This window comes from Ovis canadensis, chromosome 20 (assembly GCF_042477335.2).
Source record: "Ovis canadensis isolate MfBH-ARS-UI-01 breed Bighorn chromosome 20, ARS-UI_OviCan_v2, whole genome shotgun sequence".
NCBI lineage: Eukaryota > Metazoa > Chordata > Mammalia > Artiodactyla > Bovidae > Ovis > Ovis canadensis.
This window is the reverse complement of record NC_091264.1, coordinates 43,239,551-43,261,342: the sequence shown is the minus strand read 5'-3', so window position 1 is coordinate 43,261,342 and position 21,792 is coordinate 43,239,551. Positions and strand designations below refer to the sequence as shown.

At 47.4% G+C, this 21,792-nt stretch overlaps 2 protein-coding genes across 3 annotated transcripts in view; one reads left to right on the top strand and one right to left on the bottom strand.

The window, feature by feature from the left end:
* The first annotated feature begins 606 nt into the window (after nucleotides 1-606).
* On the top strand, nucleotides 607-8,207 carry MOG (myelin oligodendrocyte glycoprotein). Its single transcript, XM_069563786.1, is given in 7 exon segments — nucleotides 607-730; nucleotides 1,854-2,201; nucleotides 6,099-6,212; nucleotides 7,687-7,707; nucleotides 8,039-8,105; nucleotides 8,107-8,154; nucleotides 8,156-8,207. Coding segments are annotated over 7 exon segments (735 nt in total). The 5' UTR covers nucleotides 607-645.
* A 230-nt stretch (nucleotides 8,208-8,437) lies between these two features.
* ZFP57 (ZFP57 zinc finger protein) overlaps nucleotides 8,438-21,792 on the bottom strand; it is a 24,795-nt gene continuing 11,440 nt past the window's right edge. Inside the window, exons 1-5 of one of the 2 annotated variants that reach the window (XM_069563643.1) lie at nucleotides 17,678-17,908; nucleotides 14,892-15,391; nucleotides 14,308-14,434; nucleotides 13,532-13,612; nucleotides 8,438-12,721 (exon numbers count right to left, since the gene is read on the bottom strand). In XM_069563643.1, the coding sequence (XP_069419744.1) occupies nucleotides 11,439-12,721; nucleotides 13,532-13,612; nucleotides 14,308-14,434; nucleotides 14,892-15,077 (1,677 nt within the window). In that variant the 5' untranslated portion in view covers nucleotides 15,078-15,391; nucleotides 17,678-17,908 and the 3' untranslated portion in view covers nucleotides 8,438-11,438. Of the gene's footprint in view, nucleotides 12,722-13,531; nucleotides 13,613-14,307; nucleotides 14,435-14,891; nucleotides 15,392-17,677; nucleotides 17,909-21,792 lie in introns of those variants that run through there. The other variant, XM_069563642.1, reaches the window with a different exon arrangement.

Below are 21,792 nucleotides of genomic sequence, written 5' to 3'. Positions count from 1 at the left end.
TATTAATATTCTTTGGGAGGGAGAAGCTAACTAAATCCAAGCAACACATCAGAACATAAGGAAGGGCATTTAGATTTGCAGTGAGAGAGAGGAAGGTCAGACACCAAGAGGAATGAATGGCCTGGTGATGACAGAAGATGGTAGAAATAGGAAACTAAGTCTAAATGTTTCTTCTTCATTTTTTAAAAAATCCAACACAGATCCCTCTCCCTTGGCTAGCGCCTGGACGTGAGGGGTTGAAGAGACCTTGCAGATCACTTGGACAAGCTCCAGCCTGAGGTCCAGTGAGTGATTCATCCCAACAGGTCAGATCCTGGAAGCCCCCTGGAAGGCTGGCTGCCAGGAGGGAGTGGGGGAGGAAGGCCCAGTACCAGGCAGCCTCTGCTCCGGCTCCGAGGGGGTGGGGAAGGCAAACCCTGGTCATCCCCTGGCTCTGTAGCCCTTTTGTGTAAGTCCTGGCAGGGATGACATGGGGCTGTGCCTGGGAGCACAGCTGTGGCTCTCTGGGGAAGAGGCAGGGCCAGGGCAGCTCTGCCCTCCCCGATCCTCCCCTAGGACTTTATCAGGGGTGGGGACATGCACCCCAAGGGCCACTCCTTGGCCTGACCCTGCTGCAGGGGCTCTCTGTCCCCACCGACAGTGGAGATGGCCAGTTTATTGAGCTCCTCTCTGCCCAGCTGTCTCCCCTCCCTCCTCTTCCTCTTCCTCCAGTTGACTTCCATCTCTGCAGGTAAGATTTCTCTTTATTCCTGCCCTGGGGAGACTCTGAGAACAGAAAGGCTAGTTCCCTGGGCTCACCTCCTTCAACACATCCCCAAGTTGCCATGCAAGTGATCTTTCCAAAACATAGATGTGCTGACATGATTCCCCTCAGACAACTTCAGAGCCTCCCTACAGCCTTCAGAAGGGACCCCAACTCCATCATGTGACTTTAACTCAGGGCTCTCCCTGAACTTGGTTCTTACCTATCATTCCAGCTTTGATTTCTCACCTATCAAACAGGGAATATCATAACAACCTTTTGGTGTTGCTGTCACGGTTCAATGAGATGAAACCTATAACATGCTTAGTCACACTTGTCCCAAGGTAAACCTCGATAAATGTTTGTTGAAGTGTCTTGTCACGTCTGAGAGTTCTGTTCTGAGAGTTCTGTTCTGCACGATCAGACACTAATAAGTTTTTACAGAGGAGCCCTGCTCTCAGAAGACACATTCCCAACCTCAAGGAGCCACCTAACAGAGGGGGGCTATGCATGCCTTCAGGAAATCTTTGCAGGTCTAATGGAGAAAGCAGCCTCATCTCCCAGTTGCTCCCTGTCTGAGGAGGAGACACATCCCACAGATGAAAACAGACTGGGAGCATGTATGGCAGGGTCCAGGAGCTATAGAGAGGGCTGAAGATACAGAGGAAATGAAGAAGAAAATAGAGCCACCTCTAGGGTGATCTCAGAGAAGAATTTGGGACCAGGGTGTGAACAGGACAGAGAGCTGAGAAGTGATAGAGAGGTGATAGCAGTAAAGTGGCCAAAGCAAAACCACTTAAGGGAGTGTAAGAATCAATCTGGCCAAGTCTGAACAGGAAGGCCCACGGGACCATTAAACTGAGCAATGTTGGGCTACATTCCTAAGGGATGAGATGGCCACTGGCTAGAATGGTCTATGCAGGGAACTCACAGTATCTCTCTGACCAGAGACCTTTAAGAAATATTGAGCTTCTCCCTGGTTCTAGAATTCCACTTAAAAATCAATCTGCTTCTTCTATCCCTGTTTGAAGCAGCCCTTCCTTCCCATGAAAGACTTGTTTGTCCAGGTTCCCTCTGACACTCAGTTTCTTTTCTTTGGTGTCTTGGACAGGACAGTTCAGAGTAATAGGACCAGGACACCCCATCCGGGCGCTGGTGGGGGATGAAGTGGAATTGCCCTGTCGCATATCTCCAGGAAAGAATGCTACAGGCATGGAGGTGGGATGGTATCGGCCCCCCTTCTCCAGGGTGGTTCATCTCTACCGAAATGGCAAGGACCAAGATGAAGAGCAGGCACCTGAATACCGGGGCCGCACGCAGCTGCTAAAAGAGACCATTGGGGAGGGGAAAGTGACCCTCAGGATCCGGAATGTGAGGTTCTCAGATGAAGGAGGTTTTACCTGCTTCTTCCGAGATCACTCTTACCAAGAGGAGGCAGCAATGGAATTGAAAGTGGAAGGTGAGTAGTGTATCAGTAGGTATCGCCTGATCGATGGCCAAGACCTTCCTCTGAGCCTCTGACCATTCTTTCAGTGGAGATGAGATCCTTCAACCCAAACAGCTTGCTCCTGGGAATTAACTTCATAGAGATACACACATCAGCACGTGGGAATTCATATGCCTACAATGTCTGCTACATCATTATTCTACATGAGAAAGAAGCCAGAATCAGAGTCCAGACCCAAGAGTAGGGAGTGACTGAGTAAACACTGTTATCCATATAGTGAATATCATGGAGCCATGTAAAAAATTGCTTTAGGGCCATACCAGACAGCCTGGAGGCATTTCACAAGGTATTGTTGGATAATAAAAGACAGCTACAAAATATAAGGAACAGGACAAAACCTTATGTTTTATATCAGAGAAACATAAAAAGACATTGGTAAGAAAGTTAATATGGTTCACTTTGGGGGAAAGAAGGGAGGATAGGGTGTAATCCAACAAAAAGAAAAAGGACTGTAATTTTATCCATATCATATGTATCCATTTATATAAAAATGTACACATAATGTATACATTTGTGGATATGCCTAGGGAAACCTTTTTATTTTAAATAGAAAAAAATGATAAATGCAGGCAGCAAAATCCAGAACAATCTATAGTGTTATTTTGGGCTACTCAAGGGGAATATGAATTATCTAAAAGTTAATCAAAGTATCCAAGTGGACTTTTTCCCTTCTTGTTTTGTTTTGTATTGTCTTTTTATTTATTTGTTATGAATAAGAGCCCTATTCCTAAGGAGTCAAATTGATCAAATCCTATTACAATGAATTCCTCAGCTGATGTGTTTGTGGTGTTTTATTAGATGAGGTACATTTTTGAAGAATATATTCCTGATAAACATAGCTGCAAGTGAGTTAAACAAGTAGAAGAAATGTCTGAATATATTCATAGAAAGAGATGTTACCTGTAGATTTTACCTCCATTCCCTCCTTTCTCCAGAATTTCATTGCAGTATGTTTTGTGTGATGGATGACTTTGAAACTTTGTTTTATCTATCCCTGAGGAGTTAAGATGTGCACGAGGAGGGGGAGATTTGAAAGTTAATTGCTATTTAATTGAGGATCAAAAATATTTTGAGGCCAGAGCCTCAGGTCATTTTCCTTCCCTCCTCCCCACCTGCAGCACAAACATCAGACAATCGATCACTTTTGTGTCTCAAGGGCCGCTGTCGCAGTGCTGGGACCAGAAGATGGCATTGTATGTGGGATAACAAAGCACTGTTTCTACGGAGGGATTTCAGGCATGTGAAAAAAGCTTTGTGTGGCACAGAATGTTCTTCATACAGCTGTTCTTACTGGGGGATTTTTACCTGCAAGGGAGTCTAAGAGTGAGGACCTCTCCAGTTGGCTGATTTTCCTCATTCCTGTTCAGTAACTTCCTCCTTGCTCAAAAACTACCTCCCCCAATACATTTCCCATCCCCAGGAGAAAAAAAAAAAAAAAACCTCCCTGGGGAGAAAGTTTTCCTTTGGGTGGATTTCCATAATCCAACCCACTTCCTCCTATCTCGTAATCTGCATGCCTAAGAGTCTTAAAAAAAAAAAAAGAGTATTTTATAAGGGACCACTCACCTGGCCTGTGGCTCCAGGAAGCCAAGACAAATTTAGGACCGAAATGCAGTAAGCATGTGATTGCCAAATTTCAGGTGTAATTGGTGGTTTAGTCACTAAGTCGTGCCCAACACTTGCGATCCCGTGGACTGTAGCGCGCATCAGGCTCCTCTGTCCATGGGATTCTCAGGTGTAATTACCTTCCCTTTTCTCTAAAGAGTTTCTAATCTCACTTTCCAACTTTGCATTTTTCTTGTCACTTTTATGATTTTATTACTAGTTGTCTCTAAACCTTTCCTTAAACTCTTCATTATGAAACTGTAAAATACTCCCAGGAGTAGAGAGATTCTTATGAGCCTCCCAGTTCCCATCACCTGACTGCAGTAGTTATGAACCAGGGACAGACAACCTGTTTCATTCAACCACACCCATCAACTTCCTCCCCAGTTGAATTACTCAGGCAAATCCTAGACAGCATTAGCACATCATTTGCTAAATTCTCAAGAATGTATGTCTCAAACAGAAAAATTCATCAAACAAAACAAAATCGTAACCAAAATATTAGTTACATCTTTAAACTGTAACAAAAATTCCTATTAATACCCAGTTTGTGTTCACATTTTTCTGATTATTTTATAAATAAATTTTTGCAGTTGGTTTGCTTGAATCCAATCCAGACAAGATACACAGGTAGGTATTTGCCCTGTGGAGCTCTCCATGATTTCATTCCCATGTTGTTCAGCATGGTGTTCCATACCCTTTATTTCCTATGAACTCATCGATTAGAATATGCACCATCAGATTCAGGTTTGATTTGTTTTGTCAGGCACATTTCACTTATCACCTTACATCAGAACTCTCCCAATGTTTGCTTTTCTCTCATTTTGTGATTCTAACCCTTTGTTAAAATATAAAATGTGTACAAAGAAAGGAACTAAAGTATGTAATTGCTAAATCATGTTGCTCCAGGTTACTTCCGATAAGAACTTTGAAAGCAGAGTTGACTGTGTTTTCTCCTGGGGGACACAGTAACAGACAAGAACCTGACACTGCAGCTTGAAGGGTGGTGTTTTTACCTAAGAGACCAGTTTGAGGTTTTTTGCTGTGACATAATGCCTACCCTGATGTCAGTATCTTTATTTAGCCCCCTAAGTGAGTAAGTGAAAGTCACTCAGTCATGTGGGACTCTTTGCGACCCAATGGACTGTACAGTCCATGGAGTTCTCCAGGCCAGAATACTGGAGTGGGTAGCGTTTCCCTTCTCCAGGGGATCTTCTCAACTCAGGATCGATCCCAGGTCGCTCGCACTGCAGGCGGATTCTTTACCAACTGAGCCACAAGGGAAGCCGTTAGCCCCCTAAAGCAGAGGACAAAATGAAAAGCGCAGTCCCTGCATGCTGAGACTACACCAGGAGAGCTTTGAGGCATGGAAGGGCAGACTCTAAAATGAGCACTGATGGCACCAGAAAGGCAAAGGTTACCCCCTCTCTCTTTACCCTTTCCAGTCCACATCTACCAAATCCACAGATTCCACTTTCTCAAAATCTCCAGAACAGAGGTTCTGAACTTTTCTTTGTGTCATGCACCCTTTTGTCAGACTGGTAAAGTTGACAGACCCTTTCTCAGAGAAGGATATTTGAAAAGAATACCATACCTGTACTAAAATAGTTATCAAAATCGTGTTGCTCCAGGTTACTTTTAAATAAGATATGGGGTGGCCCTGATCAGAGTGTCATTTCAAAACGGTGACCATAGGTGATATTCTGAGATTTCTGCACCAACTGTGATATGAAAATAGTTGTGCTTTTTAGGGATGACAAAGTCTCAGGTTCTGTTCATATTGTTTCAGAGTGTTACCTACAAACATAATTGAAAGAAACACTACATTTCAGTTTAAGAGTTACTAAAAAGACTTTTTTTTTCCTGTTTAAGTTCACCTCGATTTCCTGCACTGTCCTAGTTCAGGCTCATGTTTTTTACTTTCACTATTATCATAGCCTCTTAATTGACTCCCCACCCCCACCCCCCCATCCTGCAGTGTGTCAGATCTTGTTACTCCTCATCATGGAATCCTTCAGAGTACCCCCATGACCTTGAGGGTCAGATCTAAGTCCCTTCTGTGGTTCTCAAAACTCTCCAAGACTTGCCTAATATATAGACTCCTGTCATTCTAAACTACTGGCCCTGCCTGGAAACAACCACTTTTCCTTTAAGCCTAAGCTCAGATGTCAGTTCTGAGTCATCTTTGGGCCCTGTGCTGGGTGTTGAGGTTGAGCACGGGGCCTCCCTGGTTCTGCCTTTCAGATCCCTTCTACTGGATCAACCCCGGCGTGCTGGTGCTCATCGCCGTCCTGCCAGTGCTCCTGCTACAGATTACCGTGGGCCTCGTCTACCTGTGCCTGCAGCGCAGACTCCGAGGTACAGGCTGGAGGGCTGCTGGCGGGGGACTGTCCCTGAAGTGCCTGGCCTCTTGGAGTTTGGTCAGCTGATATCTATTTTTGAGGGACTTCTGGGTTCAGAACTCCATAATGACAAGTTTTATATCTTGCTGAATGTAAATATCATTTGGGCAACAGGACCTTTAGCTTCCATAAGAGGTAGGACTGACATGCAATAACCCCATTTTACAGAGGAGGCAACTGAGGCTTGGAGCGGTTCAGAGATTTACTCAAGCTGGTACAGCTTGTAAGTGGCAGAGCTCAAACTGAAACCCATATTTTCTGGCCCCTGTAGCATACACAGCAGCTCATCCTTCTAGGAGAGTATGAGCTTCAGAATTTGGCAGGTCTGTGTTATTAGGTTTAAAAATACTGTAAGTAAAAGTCCCTACCACACAGTAGGCATTTCTCCTCCATCCAGCACCAAGGACTGGGGTCCAGCTGTCTGAAGCTGCCTCTTGTGCCCAAGAGTGTTCATGACAAGATTCTCCCCTCCACCAAGTGTTCCCAAAGCCAAAGCCTATATGACCTCCTTCCCCTTCCCATTCCTATGAGGCTAAAGCAGCAAGGACAGTTTGGAGTATATAAAGGGGTGATATTGGTGGGGTCTTCTCTCCCCATGACCTCATCCCAGATATTCAGTAACCTCTTCACCCACATGGCTGAGGAGAAAGGCCCTGACTAGTGGCACCCCCCTCCAGTACTCTTGCCTGGAAAATCCCATGGATGGAGGAGCCTGGTGGGCTGCAGTCCATGGGGTTGTGAAGAGTCGGACACAACTGAGCGACTTCACTTTCACTTTTCACTTTCAGGCATTGGAGAAGGAAATGGCAACCCACTCCAGTGTTCTTGGCTGGAGAATCCCAGGGATGGGGGAGCCTGGTGGGCTGCCATCTATGGGGTCGCACAGAGTCGGACACAGCTGGGCAGCCTGGGTTTGGGTCCAGCTCAATGACCAGAACCCTCCAAGTCTCAGTTGCCTTGTCTGTGCCGGGCAGAGATAACACCCTCCCTCCTAGAAGGTAGAGGACAGTGTTATGTAAAGTGCCTAATACAGAGCCAGTCTCAAAGCAGCTGCTCAACTAAATGTTTAGTTCCTTCTTTCCCCCTTCAGATGGGAAGTAGCTTTAGATTAACAAATTGACAACCCAGCGGGGTGCAGTGCCCGTGTGACCCCAGAACCAGCAGGAAAAGGAGCAGAGAGCAGTGGGGGAGGTAGTGGTTGGTTTGGGGTGTTGGTGGACATTACAGTCTACCGAGGTTCTCCATTTCTTTAACCCAGGCAATAGCCAAAGAATGAGCCTGAAGCCCGGGATTCAAATATAGTTCTCATTCTAAGGATGCTCCCAGGATGCTGAGAAAAGAGCCTGCACAAAGGCCCAGGGCAGTGGGTGCGGCGGGTCTCCATCTACTGCCTGAGGTAGAATTAACAATATTGTCTTTTTCTATTTTAGGAAAACTCTGGGCAGAGATAGGTGAGTTCCAGGCACCCTCCCTCCCCAGACCTTCCCCATTAACTGAAATGGTCATTTTCTCTGACCATCTCTGCCTCTGTCCCAACACCCTGTGCTCCCTTGGAGCAAGAACTTCACTATTTAAAACTCCTAAAACCAGACGTACAAAGTTTCATTCCTCTTCCCTGCCTTCAGGGAGAGCAGAAGTAAAATCCTACAGCTTCCCTTCCTCCATCATTGTGCACCACTTACAACTACAAACAATTGAAAGTGATTAAATAACAAAGGCTCAGAGGAGAAAGGATCATTGCGAGTGCACTACTAAGTTTATTTGCATTTTTTCTTCTTTCAGAGAATCTCCACCGGACTTTTGGTAAGTTCTGGGATACCCAGCCCCCCAGGTCAGCTTGGTGTTTCACTCCTGTCACCTCGGGACATAACAACCCCCAGCTCCCAGTTGGTTTTCTCCCTCTTGTTCTTTCTTTGAATGTCATCGTCTGTATCTAAGATTGGTTAGATAATAGCATTATTAATTAATAACACTTAGAGCTTCCAGGTGATGTGGGTTCGATCCTTAGGTGGGGAAGATCGCTAGAGGAGGAAATAACTCGCTTCAGTATTCTTGCCTGGAAAACCCCACAGTCCATGGGTCGGAAAGAGTTGGACACGACCGAGCACACAAGCACACACTTTCATGTGTGGAACTATAACTAACAGCTTCCCAATGTTAACTCATTCTAGGAATTACAAATACTTTATGTACATGCTTTTATTTTTTCAGGAATTACAAAGGAGAAGTAAACAGAGCCTCTGCACATCAATTTGATGTCTAGTTGGGGAAGTGACACATACACATAAATTAACTGGTGAACGAAAGTACATATACATCATTGACAAATCACAAGGGAAAATGAGTTTTCATGAATACAGAATAAGTAACTGACTCCTCGGGGAAGACTTAGTGGGGGAAGTGAAGACACCCCCCCCCTAGAATGTTGGCCTGGCAGTCCACTAACTCTGCACTTCCACTGTAGGGGGTACGGGTTTGATCCCTAGTGGGGAAACTAAGCTCCTGCATGCCACACAGCAAAGAAAAAAAAAAAAGGTTGGCCCAAGGATATGGTTTCTGTCTTTTTTGTTCACTGCAGATCACCTAGCACCTAAGGACAGTGCCTACAATGGACGGGCACCCGAATACTTGTTGAGTGGATGTTGCAGAAATTTTAATATGGTCCCTTCCCGAGCAGCCTTCCCGAACAGTGTTTGCTTCTGAAGGCTGGAGGTGCCCCTGGCTCCACCCTGGCATTTAATCATTGTGTAGAAAAACACACACAGTCTCCAACTCAAAGGGGAAGACCAAGATCTTTGTTTTACAGGATTCAAATAACAAAGGTCTTAACTCTACTCTTCAACAGTCTGGTGAAGCCTCACAAACCTCTCCCTTCCCAGAATGTTTTGAAATGTACACATAAAATACAACACATATGATTAGAAAGAAAACCATTGTTTTGAAAGTTATCAAAATATAAACAAATTTGTGATTAAAGCAACCAATGTTTCTTTAAATAACAAAACTATAGATTAAATAAAATGTAGTGGCAAGTCTAACAATCTGGTATTTCAAAATATTGATAAACAGTATTTTGAGACTTCAGAAACAACTCTGATGGGAATGCTGTTTCCATTGGTGATAAAGTCACAGGTACCACTGATAACTGATTTGTTACCTACAGTCCTTTTTCAGGAAGAAAAAGCTAAATTCAGTTCAAAGTTAATGAAAATAAAAATGTAGTGCTTTTCTCATGCAAATTCATGAACTCCCTGGATTCTATCCAAACTATTTTGGGACCCAGATTAAGCACCCCCAATCCCAAAGAAATGCAATAATAAATGGAAGGGGTGGGTGCAACACAAGGGGGAGCACATGTTCATCCTGTTTGTTTTGTGGCAAACAATTCAGATCCCCACTTCCTGATGGTGCCCTGCTGGAAGATAACCCTATTTGTCATCGTGCCGGTTCTCGGACCCCTGGTGGCCTTGATCATCTGCTATAACTGGCTACACCGCAGACTAGCAGGTGCAGTGTTGGGGCAGCACACGGGACCACTGAGCTGGAGGCATCAAGCCAGCCCTAATGGGAAACATAAAGAGGGTGGATGGGAGCAGGGTTCACGACTCAGAGCCGGAATGTCCTTCCCGCTCTGTCCCCATGGCCAACCCCAGACTCCTCAGAGAATCCAAGACAGGAACCACTTATTGAGATCTGCGGGGTCTCTTAGTGGAAGGGGGGAGGGGCGTGACTACAAAGTCTACAGGGAGGATGTGGGAGGAGCCAGTCATCTTCTGCTCATCACCTATTTCTCTTTGTTTTCAGGACAATTTCTTGAAGAGCTAAGTAAGTTTTCTTCAATTTGTTATAAGCTGAGAGCAAAAGAGAAAGAGAGCAGCAGCAAGGGAAAGAGGGGGCTACTGAGGGATCAAAATCCAAGAGGAAAGGAAGGGGCTGGCCTGGGTGGAGGGATGTCTCCTCCTGGGGGAGGATGGGAGCTGAAGGTGCTCTCATCTGCTGCCTGATCTGCCCCAGCTAGGAGCCCCACTGTCAGGAATCCCGCTCCGGCTGCCTCCTCTCCCATTCGTTCATCCATTCCCTACAGCAGCTGCCCTGGGCCTCACCTCTGATGCTGGGTGGCTCCTGAGGGTCTTTCTTCTCTCTGCTTTAACAGTTTCATGACAGGAACTGTTGACAGCTTTTTCAAGTTATTTTCTCCTCCTTCTAGGAAACCCCTTCTGAAGGATACCGTATCTTGGCTGGGATGGAGAAGAGCCTGGCTGGTCCAAGGATCAGTCCTTGGGGTTGTCACATCCACTGAGTTGCACATTTACTGGCCTCCCTCCTCGCTGCGGGGATATTGCAATCTGCATTTCCAGGAATGCTCTGAATTCCAAACAGGACTGACTTCTCTTCTGTCATTACCTTGTCTGTCCCTTTCCCCAGCTCCTTCCTTCCTCTCCCCCTTTTTGCTGCCACATCGTTCTGCTCCTTAGTCTGTCTTCCACCTGAAGTCCTCTCGGGCTACAGCCAGGCAGGTGTTCTTCTCTCTGTCAGAGGACACCTGTGCTGCAGAGTAACACAGACAAGTGGGTCTCTGCCATGAACCTCCTTGTTGCAAATTACAACACATCAGCTTTGCAAATGGTGGTCATTTCTTCCAAAATCTCAGCGCTGGTAGGCAGAGCTGAGGGGTGTGAGGGGTTGAAGAGAAGGTGCAGGAAAAGTCCACAATATCTCAGAGAGAGCCAAGTGACCTGCAGAGTAAGGACCTGGGGAGAAACCCATGGAGTGCTGGCCAGAGCTCCATCTTGTCTGGGCAGCTCAATGAGGAGCCAGGGGAGCAAGGGATGAGAACGGAGCAACACGCCTGTTTTCAAACACCTCCCTTCTACTTCCACACCTCGTCCAGATGGGCCCCTCAGACTTTCCCTTCTCTCATCCTTTCTCTCTCATCTTCATACCTAATAGAGATCCACTGTCTTTTTGAACAATTACTACTTGATGGTCTATCAGACACAAAGAAACAAGCTAGGTGCTAATTAATAACAATACAAGTTTCCAAGTGCCACTTCTTGTCCCCTTTCTTTTCTGTATGTCCTCGACTATCCCTTCACCTCTCTTCCTTTATCCCAGTCTCCTTACCCTGGAGGTCATTCCTCTGGAAAACCAAACAGAGAAAGACCTCGGGTGGACAGGCCATTCATTTCCCTTCCAAGACCTTCACTGCCTTGTCTGCTTTCCTTCTTCTGCGTGCCTTTTCCTCTCCATTCCTCCCCTTTCCTGAGGGTCTGGATCTAGGAGAATGATTCACTTCCTTCCCTGCCACAGCAGAGGCATTGGGAAAGAAGCCAAGCCACTGACCCAGGATGGCCCAGCACTTGTGGGGACTGCCCAGGAACAGCCCCTTGCTTCTGTAGCCCCCCCAGTGACCCAAAAGGTCCTCTTTCTCCCCAAAGCAGACGTCGCAGATAGGGCAACAGTAGACCCTCTGCTTCCAGTGAGTCTGCTGGTGCCGGATCAGCCCGGAGAATAAAGTGAAGGTCTTGCCACAGTGGAAGCAGCGGTTGGACTGCTCTGTGAAGTGGGCCTTCTGATGACTGGAGAGACGGGTTTTCTTGCTAAAAGTCAAGGGACAATGAGGGCAAGAGAAGACCTTGAGTCTTGAAGGCTTCTCTGGGTGAGAGGTGGACTTGGTGTTCAGGCGTGTGGCTCGCATGTTGGTTGCCAGGGTCCTGGTCACAGGCTCTGGGGCTGGGGTCCTGGTCACAGGCTCTGGGTCTGTAATAACTGGGGCCTGAGCGATTACCAGGTTCTTGGTGGCAGGTGCCTTGTTCTTGTCTATTGACGGCTGGGGCTGAGTCTTGGGACCCTTGGGACCCTTGGTTTTAAGTGTGGGTCCTTGGGTCCCAGCCACTGGTGCATGGTTCCCTGTTGCCAGCCCCTGTAATCCAGCTCTGGTATCCAGAGTCCTCACAATATGCTTCTGGTTTCCAGCCCCCAGCTTCTGGCCTTGGTGTGTCTTCTGGTGGCGTTTGAGCTCAGACTGGTCCCGGAAGCACTTCCCACAGAAGGGGCACGCATGGGGCCGGTAGCCCAGATGGACACGGCGGTGACGGCTCAGTCCAGAAGCATCGCAGTAGGTCTTGCCACAGAGTGAGCAGCAGAAGGGCCTCTCCCTGAGTTGCTTGCACCGGCCGGAGCTGAGGTCCTTGGGGTTCTGGAAGGACTTCCCACACTGGGCGCTGTTGTGAACAAGCTGGTGGTTATAAAGGCTGGAGCGCTTGCTGAAGCACTTGCCACAGGTGTGACAGGTAAAGGCTGGCCGAGCCCAGGATTCTGGCAACGCTGGTGTCTTGTCCGGGGACCCAGTTGGAGGAGAGGTTGGGCCCGAGCCTCTGTGAGCAGGGGAGGCCTTCTTGTCATCAACAGTCCCCTCATCTCCCAAACTCTGACTCTGTTCTTGGCGTTCCTCCTTCTCGCCTCCTGGAGGGAATGAGGAAGAATGATGGGATTCATCACGACAGCCCTGACACAGCTCTCTGTTCAGCCCACACTGCTTCCTCTCCCACCCGACATTCACCCTCACTCTTACACCTCAGAGACCAGAGATAAGAATAAACTTTTGGGTTTTCAAATTAAAAGCATTAAAAAATTTAACTAGAATCTTCCAACAATATTGGAGATCAAAATTTTAACCACATTTCTGGAAATCCATTTCTTTTCACTTTCTTTTTTCAATTACTGAAGTATAGTTTATTTACAATGTGTGTGTTAATTCCTCTCATTTGCAATATTGATCATACTCCCAGACACCCCAGATATCCACGTGACCTCATAATATACCATGAGGAATGGGACACTTGGACGACCAGAGGTGATATTAAGAATCAAGCTGAGGTGAGAAGCATAAAGCGGAACTGTCCCAGCAAACCAGGAGTGGGGTCAGCTCAGACTTAAATTTCTCTCAAGTCCTTATTCTACTCTCAGGAACAAGTTATCCTTAGTCCAACTCGGCATCAAGCTTATCTCCTATCCCTTTCTTTTTCTCTTGGGAAGGACTTTTTAATCAAGAGGCTATCACTGCCATAAGCAACTGACATGGAATCTCTCAGTCTCTGGAAACTGAAGATACTCATCTTCTTGATGCCAGGGGACTTGAGCAGGTGATGTCCAGGCAGGAAGGATGCAAGCTAGCACCAGGGATACAGAGCCCTGTTCCTCTTAGGCATTTCCATGCTCCTGAGGCAGGTCCTAGGCCCTTTTCACCCTCCTCTCTCCTTCCGCAATTCTCACCTGAATGAAAGCCTTCTCCATTCGGGGAACAGAGATCTGCTTCCCACTGTTTCTCTTCTTGCTCAAGCTTGGCAATCAGATCTAGATTAGACAGAAAGATTCCATCTGGGGAATGGGAAGGAGAAGAAGAGCTGAGGTCCCAGGCTCAGCCCCTTCACACCTCATGGGGACAACAGGCTCCCTTCTTGCATAGCTGTGGTTTAACAGCCATAATCTGGGACACTTAAGTGCTGGGAGGAGACACACAAAAGGCCAGATTCCAACAAAGTGCCAGGTACATAAGACAATAGGGAAGTCGCTCAGTCGTGTCCGACTCTTTGTGACCCCATGGACTGTAGCCTACCAGGCTCCTCCCTCCATGGGATTCTCCAGGCAAGAGTGCTGGAGTGGGTTGCCATTTTCCTTCTCCAGGGGATCTTTCCAACCCAGGGACCGAACCCGGGGCCTCCCGCATTCCAGGCGGATGCTTTAACCTCTAAGCCACCAGGGAAGCCCACGTAAGACAAATGACTCAGTAAACACTGGCTGGATGAATAGGCAGATTTGCATTCTTTGAAAACACTGTCATCATGTTCCAAGTGTTATCTTTGCCTTCACGCAAGCTTTCATTCCTTCTTTCACCCTGAGCCTAGTAACCCAAATCTTTCCCACCTGGAATATAAAGAACCAAAACCAAGGATCAGTGAAGATAACTGTGAGCTGATCTACCTATCCAGGGAAACCAGATGTTCCAAAGGCCTGGGACAGAAAGCTTGTGAGGAACCCCAGCCTCTCACCCACAGACATCAGGTTTCTGACAGTCTCTGATATAACATCCTGGTAGAGGACCTTCTGACTGGCATCTAGACATTTCCACTCTTCCTGGGTGAAGTTCACTGCCACATCCTCAAAGGTGACTGGCTTCTGAAAGAACAGGAGAGATTTGGGGAGTTTGTATACAGACAGACAGACATCCAGTCTAAAGGTTCAGAACACTAAGAGAAAAGAAAAACCACGGAAGGAGGGAAGAAATAGGAACAGGAAAAGACAAGTACAAAGTCAGCAACTTTAATGTACAGAGAGGAAAGGAAGGGTGGAGAGGAAGGGAGAACAATGCAGGGGGAGAAGGGAGGGGTATGTACTGAATACAAGTAGGAAGGATGAAAGGCTGCCACTCTGATGAATTTCAGCAAGTAGTCCTCAAAGGATTCCAGGTTGGTGTGGAATCTGAAAAAAGGACTCGAAGCCCCTTCTCCTGGATGCTTTTCAGCTTGGAACCCTCTGAGATTCCATTTGGTCTGCAGACAGGATAATGGATGAATGAGCTCCTAGAGTCCAGGACCCGGGCCCTCCCTCCCTTCCTCTCATTTGGCCTCCTCACCTTCACCCACGCCTTCCACCAGCCCTCTCCCTTCCGGGCTTTCGGCAGACCCTCCTCATCCACCTGAGGGAGCAGCTTCTGTTCAGGTTCCACTGACTTTGGCTGGTCAGACACCTTCTCTTCCATGCTATCTCTTTTAAGCTTTATCCATGCCTGGCCTGGCCCCCAAGGCTGACTAGGCTCCATCCTGGGGCTATCTACCTTCCAGAGACTAAGGAGATGGAGAGACCTGGCAAAGGCCTTTGCAAGGGGTTTGAATTGGCCTCCTGTGTCAAAGATATCTGCTCCAGGGGGCTATCTTCCTTTTTTGTTCTGCTGTCCAAACTCTCCTTTCACAACTGAGAACACCTTTGATTCCCTTCAAGCCTCAGCCACAGAGTTCAGGGACCTGGTCCCCCTTGGCTCAGCAGTCATTATTCAGTGATGCCAGGTTGCAGCTCTGCAGGTATCGTCTGCCTTCTGCTTCACCCTGCTTCTAGCTGCTGCCCACCTCCAGGAACCTGAGGTCAGAGAGAAACAAAACTTATCAGTAAGAGGGGGAGTGAGGAACAACAGCTTCCTAATTTGGTCAGGAAACACCAAGAGTTACTGAACCTCTGATTTGTACCTAAAACCTCTCAGTACTGCCTCATGAGGTAATGATTAATAACCTCACTTTAAGTAATCTAAAGTACAGAGATGCTAGGTAATGTGCTCAGGGATGCTCCCAGTCCACAGCAGAGTTAGTGTTCAAAGCCTGGACTCTATCACCGAGGACAAGATCCCCACTGTACCAAAGCCCCCTCTAGGTATTGGCAGTATGGTATTCTGGAAAGAAAGCATATGCCTGAGGTAACCAGCCCTGGTTCTGTCACAAATAGCCTTGTAAAAGTGTCTTCATTCTGATGTGGTTTTCCTGGAAAATAAGATTAAAGGAGACTCTCTAAGATCCCATCTAAGATGATTCTGTGAATTTTTAATACATACAGATCCTTGTAAAGAATGATAAGGAAGGGACTTTCCCTGTTGGCCCAGTGGTTAAAAGTCCAGGCTTGATCCCTTATGGGGATCCTGCATGCCCCACAGCAGAGTTAGTTTAACGACCGTTAAAATAAAAAAAAAGGGGTAACAGCCCAACAACCAACACTTACACAGGGCTCCCAGGGAGCCAGCGCTGCTCTGCCTAAACATGGCGGAACTCCCACCTCCTCCTGCGGACTGCCACTCAACCCCGCCAGGCCTCCCTCCAGATGGAATGAATGGAATGAAAAGAATGAAGACTTAAAAACCTGTTGATGTTCTTCCTTTCACTTTTTTGAAAGGTGGTAGAACTGAAAACGCCAGAAAGGAAAGGGGCGCTCAACAATGAAGTTAATAGGATCGCTAAAAAGAAAAGGAAAGTGAAGTCGCTCAATCGTGTCCAACTCTTTGCGACCCCATAGACTGTAGCTTACCAGGCTCCTCTGTCCATGGGATTTTCCAGGCAATAGTACTGGAGTGGGTTGCCATTTCCTTCTCCAAGGGATCTTCCCAACCCAGGGCTCGAACCAGGGTCTCCCGCATCGTAGACAGATGCTTTACCGTCTGAACCAAGAGGGAAGTGCTAAAAAGAAAGCTGACAGGAAAGGCGCGTTTCCTAGGAGGTGAGGTTGGTCCCTCCCTCCCTTCGCTTCAACCCATCCACAATCAAGCAGTGAGATGGTGCAGGTCTGGATTATTCTCCTACTAGCCCGTGGAACACAGCAAAAGTAACACTTCAGAAGTCTCTATAATCGTATCCTCAAAGTTCTGGCTCTATTGTTTTCCCTCAGGAAAGACCCATCCTTGTAAGTCTTTCTCAAAAGCATTTGCTGGGGGTGGTGGCCCGGGGCGCTCGGTCCAGATTCTAGGCTGGTTGTCTGGTTTGGGGAAAGAGCATGACTATGGAGTCTGAACTTCTGGCCGCTGCCGCCTGCCCCTACCACGTTGACCTAGAGAGTACTTTCTACATCCACTCGCCCCAGAGCTCAAACCGGTTGGCCTGCTAGTGCAAGGCGGCTGGGATAACTTACGACTCTAGGCGCAGACCTGTTTATCAGTTCAGGGCCCGTTCCCGCCCTTCCAAGAACGTAAGCCCCTCGAGGGAATGTGTCGCCATTTTCCAGTGCTCTGAGTCCACTCGATCTCTAATCTCAAACCCGTCCAGTGTTTCCAGTAGCGATTCTGAGAACCACTGAAATCCCCAACACACCCTCCAGGCTTCGGGGGTCCGCCCTCCCCGCCCCGCTCGCCGCTGCTTCAGCCACTGGAGTTTTCTACCCTCCGGCCAAGCAGAACGACCCTCGGGCCTTCGCCCTTCTCATCCGGTCTTCGGGTCTCTGCTCGGTCCTAGCTCTGCCGGGTCAGATCGCTGGCCCGCGGCGCTCACCTCTGGCCACTGCGCGCTGGACCTCGGACCCCAGCCTCGGAGGCTCTCGCGGGCAGGGACGGAGAGTTTCGCTCACGATTGCGTGGCCCGCTCCTCAATACCCACTGAACCGGTCCCGCTGACGGGAACTGCACTGCCCCGAAACCTCGTTGCTGGGACCCCGACTTTTTCAACACGTGCTAGCAGCCCGTGCTCTTGGCCGAATCCCCGGGGAGAGAGTGGTCGCCGCTCCGGACCACACCCTGACCAGTCCAGGTTTCCCCAGGGCTTGGGGAAACTCCTCCGGGACTAGGGGCGCGACGCTCCCCTCGCCTGCCGAGGTCGGGGGCGGAAGATCGCGGGACAAACCTTTCACTAGCCTCCACCACCGCGAGCTCAACTCCCCGCTGCCCTTACTCACCCGCCGCTGCCGAGGACCCGGGCTCCAGCACGTAGGACTTCCGCTGGGCCAGCGGCTAGCCGCTCCAACCCAGCGCAAGTGTACCGGGAGCCCGCGACCCCGCCCCGGCCCTGCCAGGGCCCCGGCCCGGCCCCGCTCTCCTCGCCGGTTTCCGCAGACCCACCGCGTACCCTGCCTGGCTTTGCTTGTGGGACCGCCCAAGTCAAGAGTTCAAAACAATCTAGGAAGCTTAAAAGAAAAAGGAACCGCCCATCCCACTAGCCCATCCCTCCTACCAATTGTAGCTGCTGGTCCCACCCAGGGCTAGGATCCCATTCCCAGTCTCAATTCACTCTTGGGAGAAAAGGGGTTGAATTATTTCTGATAAAAACACACAATTGGGCTACCCAAGTGGCTCAGTGGTAAAGAATATGTTTGTAGCTCGGTCGTGTGCGACTCTTTGTGACCCCTTGGACTCTAGCCCATCAGGCTTCTCTGTCCATGGAACTCTCCAGGCAAGAATACTGGAGAATGGAAAAGAATGGTTACCATTCCTTTCTCCAGGGGATCTTCCTGACCCAAGGATCAAACCCACCTCTCCTGAACTCGCAGGCGGGTTCTTCACCACTGTAGCTGAGATGGTAAAGAATCTGCCTGCAACGCAGAAGACCTGGATTTGATCCCTGGATTTCGAAGATCCCCTAGACAAGGAAATGGCAACCGACTCCAGTATTCTCACCTGGAAAATCTCATGGATGGAGGAGCCTGGCTGCAGGCCATGGGGTCACTTAAGAGTCTAACAAGACTTAGCAACCAAACAACAACAAAAACACACAATCACCAACCACCATCACCTAGAGCCCAAAGGGGAAAAATGAGATCTTCATGGGCCCCCAGAAGAGACCTGGAGGCACATAGCACCTTAGAAAAGCCAAGACAAAGAGGAAGAATACACACTGTGACTTAGATGATAACAGCATGCATGTGGCGCAGAGAGGACCATGCCCAGGTAAAGTTCTACTTAACCTTAGCTGCTTATCTGGTTTCTCAGCAATGTCTTTTTTTTTTTTTTTAATCCGCTCAACAGAAATTACATTTATTCTTTCCACTTAATTAGCACTTATCATAAACCATTTTGTATCATGATCATGTTTGACATGTCACACTGGCATGGGGTTTTACAATTTTCAAAAAAAAAACAAACTTGAAAACATAGCCTCCATTAAATCCTCATAAACATCTTGTGAGAGGTTGGAATTGTTACTCTGTCTTTACTGGTAAACAGACTCAGAGATATTGAGCCTTGCCAAAGCCCACATCTGGCTTCACGGGACAGGAAACCAGACTCTGCTTCGAAGTCTGCACATTGGCGTCTTGACTCCTTGGTTAGTACTGGATGGTTAGCAAATGGGTGGGGAAGGGGGCTTGCTTATTTTATTTTTTTAATATTTATTTATGGTTTTTCTTGACTTCCTACTTTTGCATTCCAGTCCCCTACAATGAAAAGGATATCTTTTAGTTCTAGAAGGTCTTGTAGGTCTTCATAGAACTATTCAACTTCAGCTTCTTCACTGTTACTGGTCGGAGCATAGACTTGGATTACCGTGAATCCAAGTTTGCCTTGGAATTATGGTTTGCCTTGGAAAAGGACAAGCTAATAGAGTTCTGCTACCAGAACGCACTGGTCATAGCAAACACCCTCTTCCAACAACACAAGAGAAGACTTTACACATGGACATCTCCAGATGGTCGACACTAAAATTAGACTGATTATATTCTTTGCAGCCAAAGATAGAGAAGCTCTACACAGTCAGCAAAAACAAGACCGGGGGCTGACTGTGGCTCATATCATGAACTCCTTATTGCCAAATTCAGACTGAAATTGAAGAAAGTGGAGAAAACCACTAGACCATTCAGGTATGACCTAAATCAAATCCCTTATGACTATACAGTGGAAGTGAGAAATAGATTTAAGGGACTAGATCTGATAGAGTCCCTGATGAACTATGGGTGGAGGTTCGTGACATTGTACAGGAGACAGGGATCAAGACCATCCCCAAGAAAAAGAAATGCAAAAAAGGAAAAGGCCTGTCTGAGGAGGCCTTACAAATAGCTGTGAAAAGAAGAGAAGCAAAGAGCAAAGGAGAAAAGGAAAGATATACCCATTTGAATGCAGAGTTCCAAAGAATAACAAGGAGAGATAAGAAAGCCTTCCTCAGCAATCAATGCAAAGAAATAGAGGAAAAGAACAGAATGGGAAAGACTAGAGATCTCTTCAAGAATTAAAGATACCAAGGGAACATTTCATGCAAAGATGGGCTCAATAAAGGACAGAAATGGTATGGACCAGAAGATATTAAGAAGAGGTGGCAAGAATACACAGAAGAACTGTACAAAAAAGATCTTCATGACCAAGATAATCACAATGGTGTGATCACTCATCTAGAGCCAGACATCCTGGAATGTGAAGTCAAATGGGCCTTAGGCATCACTATGAACAAAGCTAGTGGAGGTGATGGAATTCCAGTTGAGCTATTTCAAATCCTGAAAGATGATTCTGTGAAAGTGCTGCACTCAATATGTCAGTAAATTTGGAAAACTCAGCAGTGGCCACAGGACTGGAAAAGGTCAGTTTTCATTCCAATCCCAAAGAAAGGCAGTGCCAAAGAATGTGCAAACTACCGCACAATTGCATTCATCTCACATGCTAGTAAAGGAATGCTCAAAATTCTCCAAGCCAGGCTTCAGCAATACGTGAACTGTGAACTTCCAGATGTTCAAGCTGGTTTTAGAAAAGGCAGAGGAACCAGAGATCAAATTGCCAACATCTGCTGGATCATGGAAAAAGCTAGAGAGTTCCAGAAAAACATCTATTTCTGCTTTATTGACTATGCCAAAGCCTTTGACTATGTGAATCACAAAAAACTGTGGAAAATTCTGAAAGAGATGGGAATACGAGACCACTTGACCTGCCTCTTGAGAAATCTGTATGCAGGTCAGGAAGCAACAGTTCGAACTGGACATGGAACAACAGACTGGTTCCAAATAGGAAAAGGAGTACGTCAAGGCTGTATATTGTCACCCTGCTTATTTAACTTCTATGCAGAGTACATCATGAGAAACGCTGGGCTGGAGGAAGCACAAGCTGGAATCAAGATTGCCAGGAGAAATATCAATAACCTCAGATATGCAGATGACACCACCCTTATGGCAGAAAGTGAAGAACTAAAGAGCCTCTTGATGAAAGTGAAAGTGGAGAGTGAAAAAGTTGGCTTAAAGCTCAACATTAAGAAAATGAAGATCATGGCATCCGGTCCCATCGCTTCATGGCAAAAAGGGGGGAAACAGTGGAAACAGTGGCTGACTTTATATTTCTGGGCTCCAAAATCACTGCAGATGGTGATTGCAGCCATGAAATTCAAAGATGCTTACTCCTTGGAAGAAAAGTTATGACCAACCTAGATAACATATTAAAAAGCAGGGACATTACTTTGCCAACAAAGGTTCCTCTAGTCAAGGCTATGGTTTTTCCAGTGGTCATGTATGGATGTGAGAGTTGGACTATAAAGAAAGCTGAGGGCCGAAGAATTGATGCTTTTGAACTGTGGTGTTGGAGAAGACTCTTGAGAGTCTCTTGGACTGCACGGAGATCCAACCAGTCCATTCTAAAGGAGATCAGTCCTGGGTGTTCATTGGAAGGACTGATGTTGAAGCTGAAACTCCAGTACTTTGGCCACCTCATTTTGCATGAGTTGACTCATTGGAAAAGACTCTGATGCTGGGAAAGATTGAGGGCAGGAGGAGAAGGGGACGACAGAGGATGAGATGGTTGGATGGCATCACCAACTCAATGGACGTGGGTTTGGTTGGACTCCGGGAGTTGGTGATGGGCAGGGAGGCCTGGCGTGCGGCGGTTCATGGGGTCGCAAAGAGTCGGACACGACTGAGCGACTGAACTGAACTGAACTGATTTATGCTTCGGCTGCACCAGGTCTTTCAGTTGCAGCACTCATGCATATCAGTATTGCAGCATGTGGGATCTAGTTCCCAGATCAGGGATCAGACCCAGTGCCCCTGCTTTGAGAGTACAGAGTCTTAGCCACTGGACCACCAGGGAAGTCCCTAGAGATAGGTTT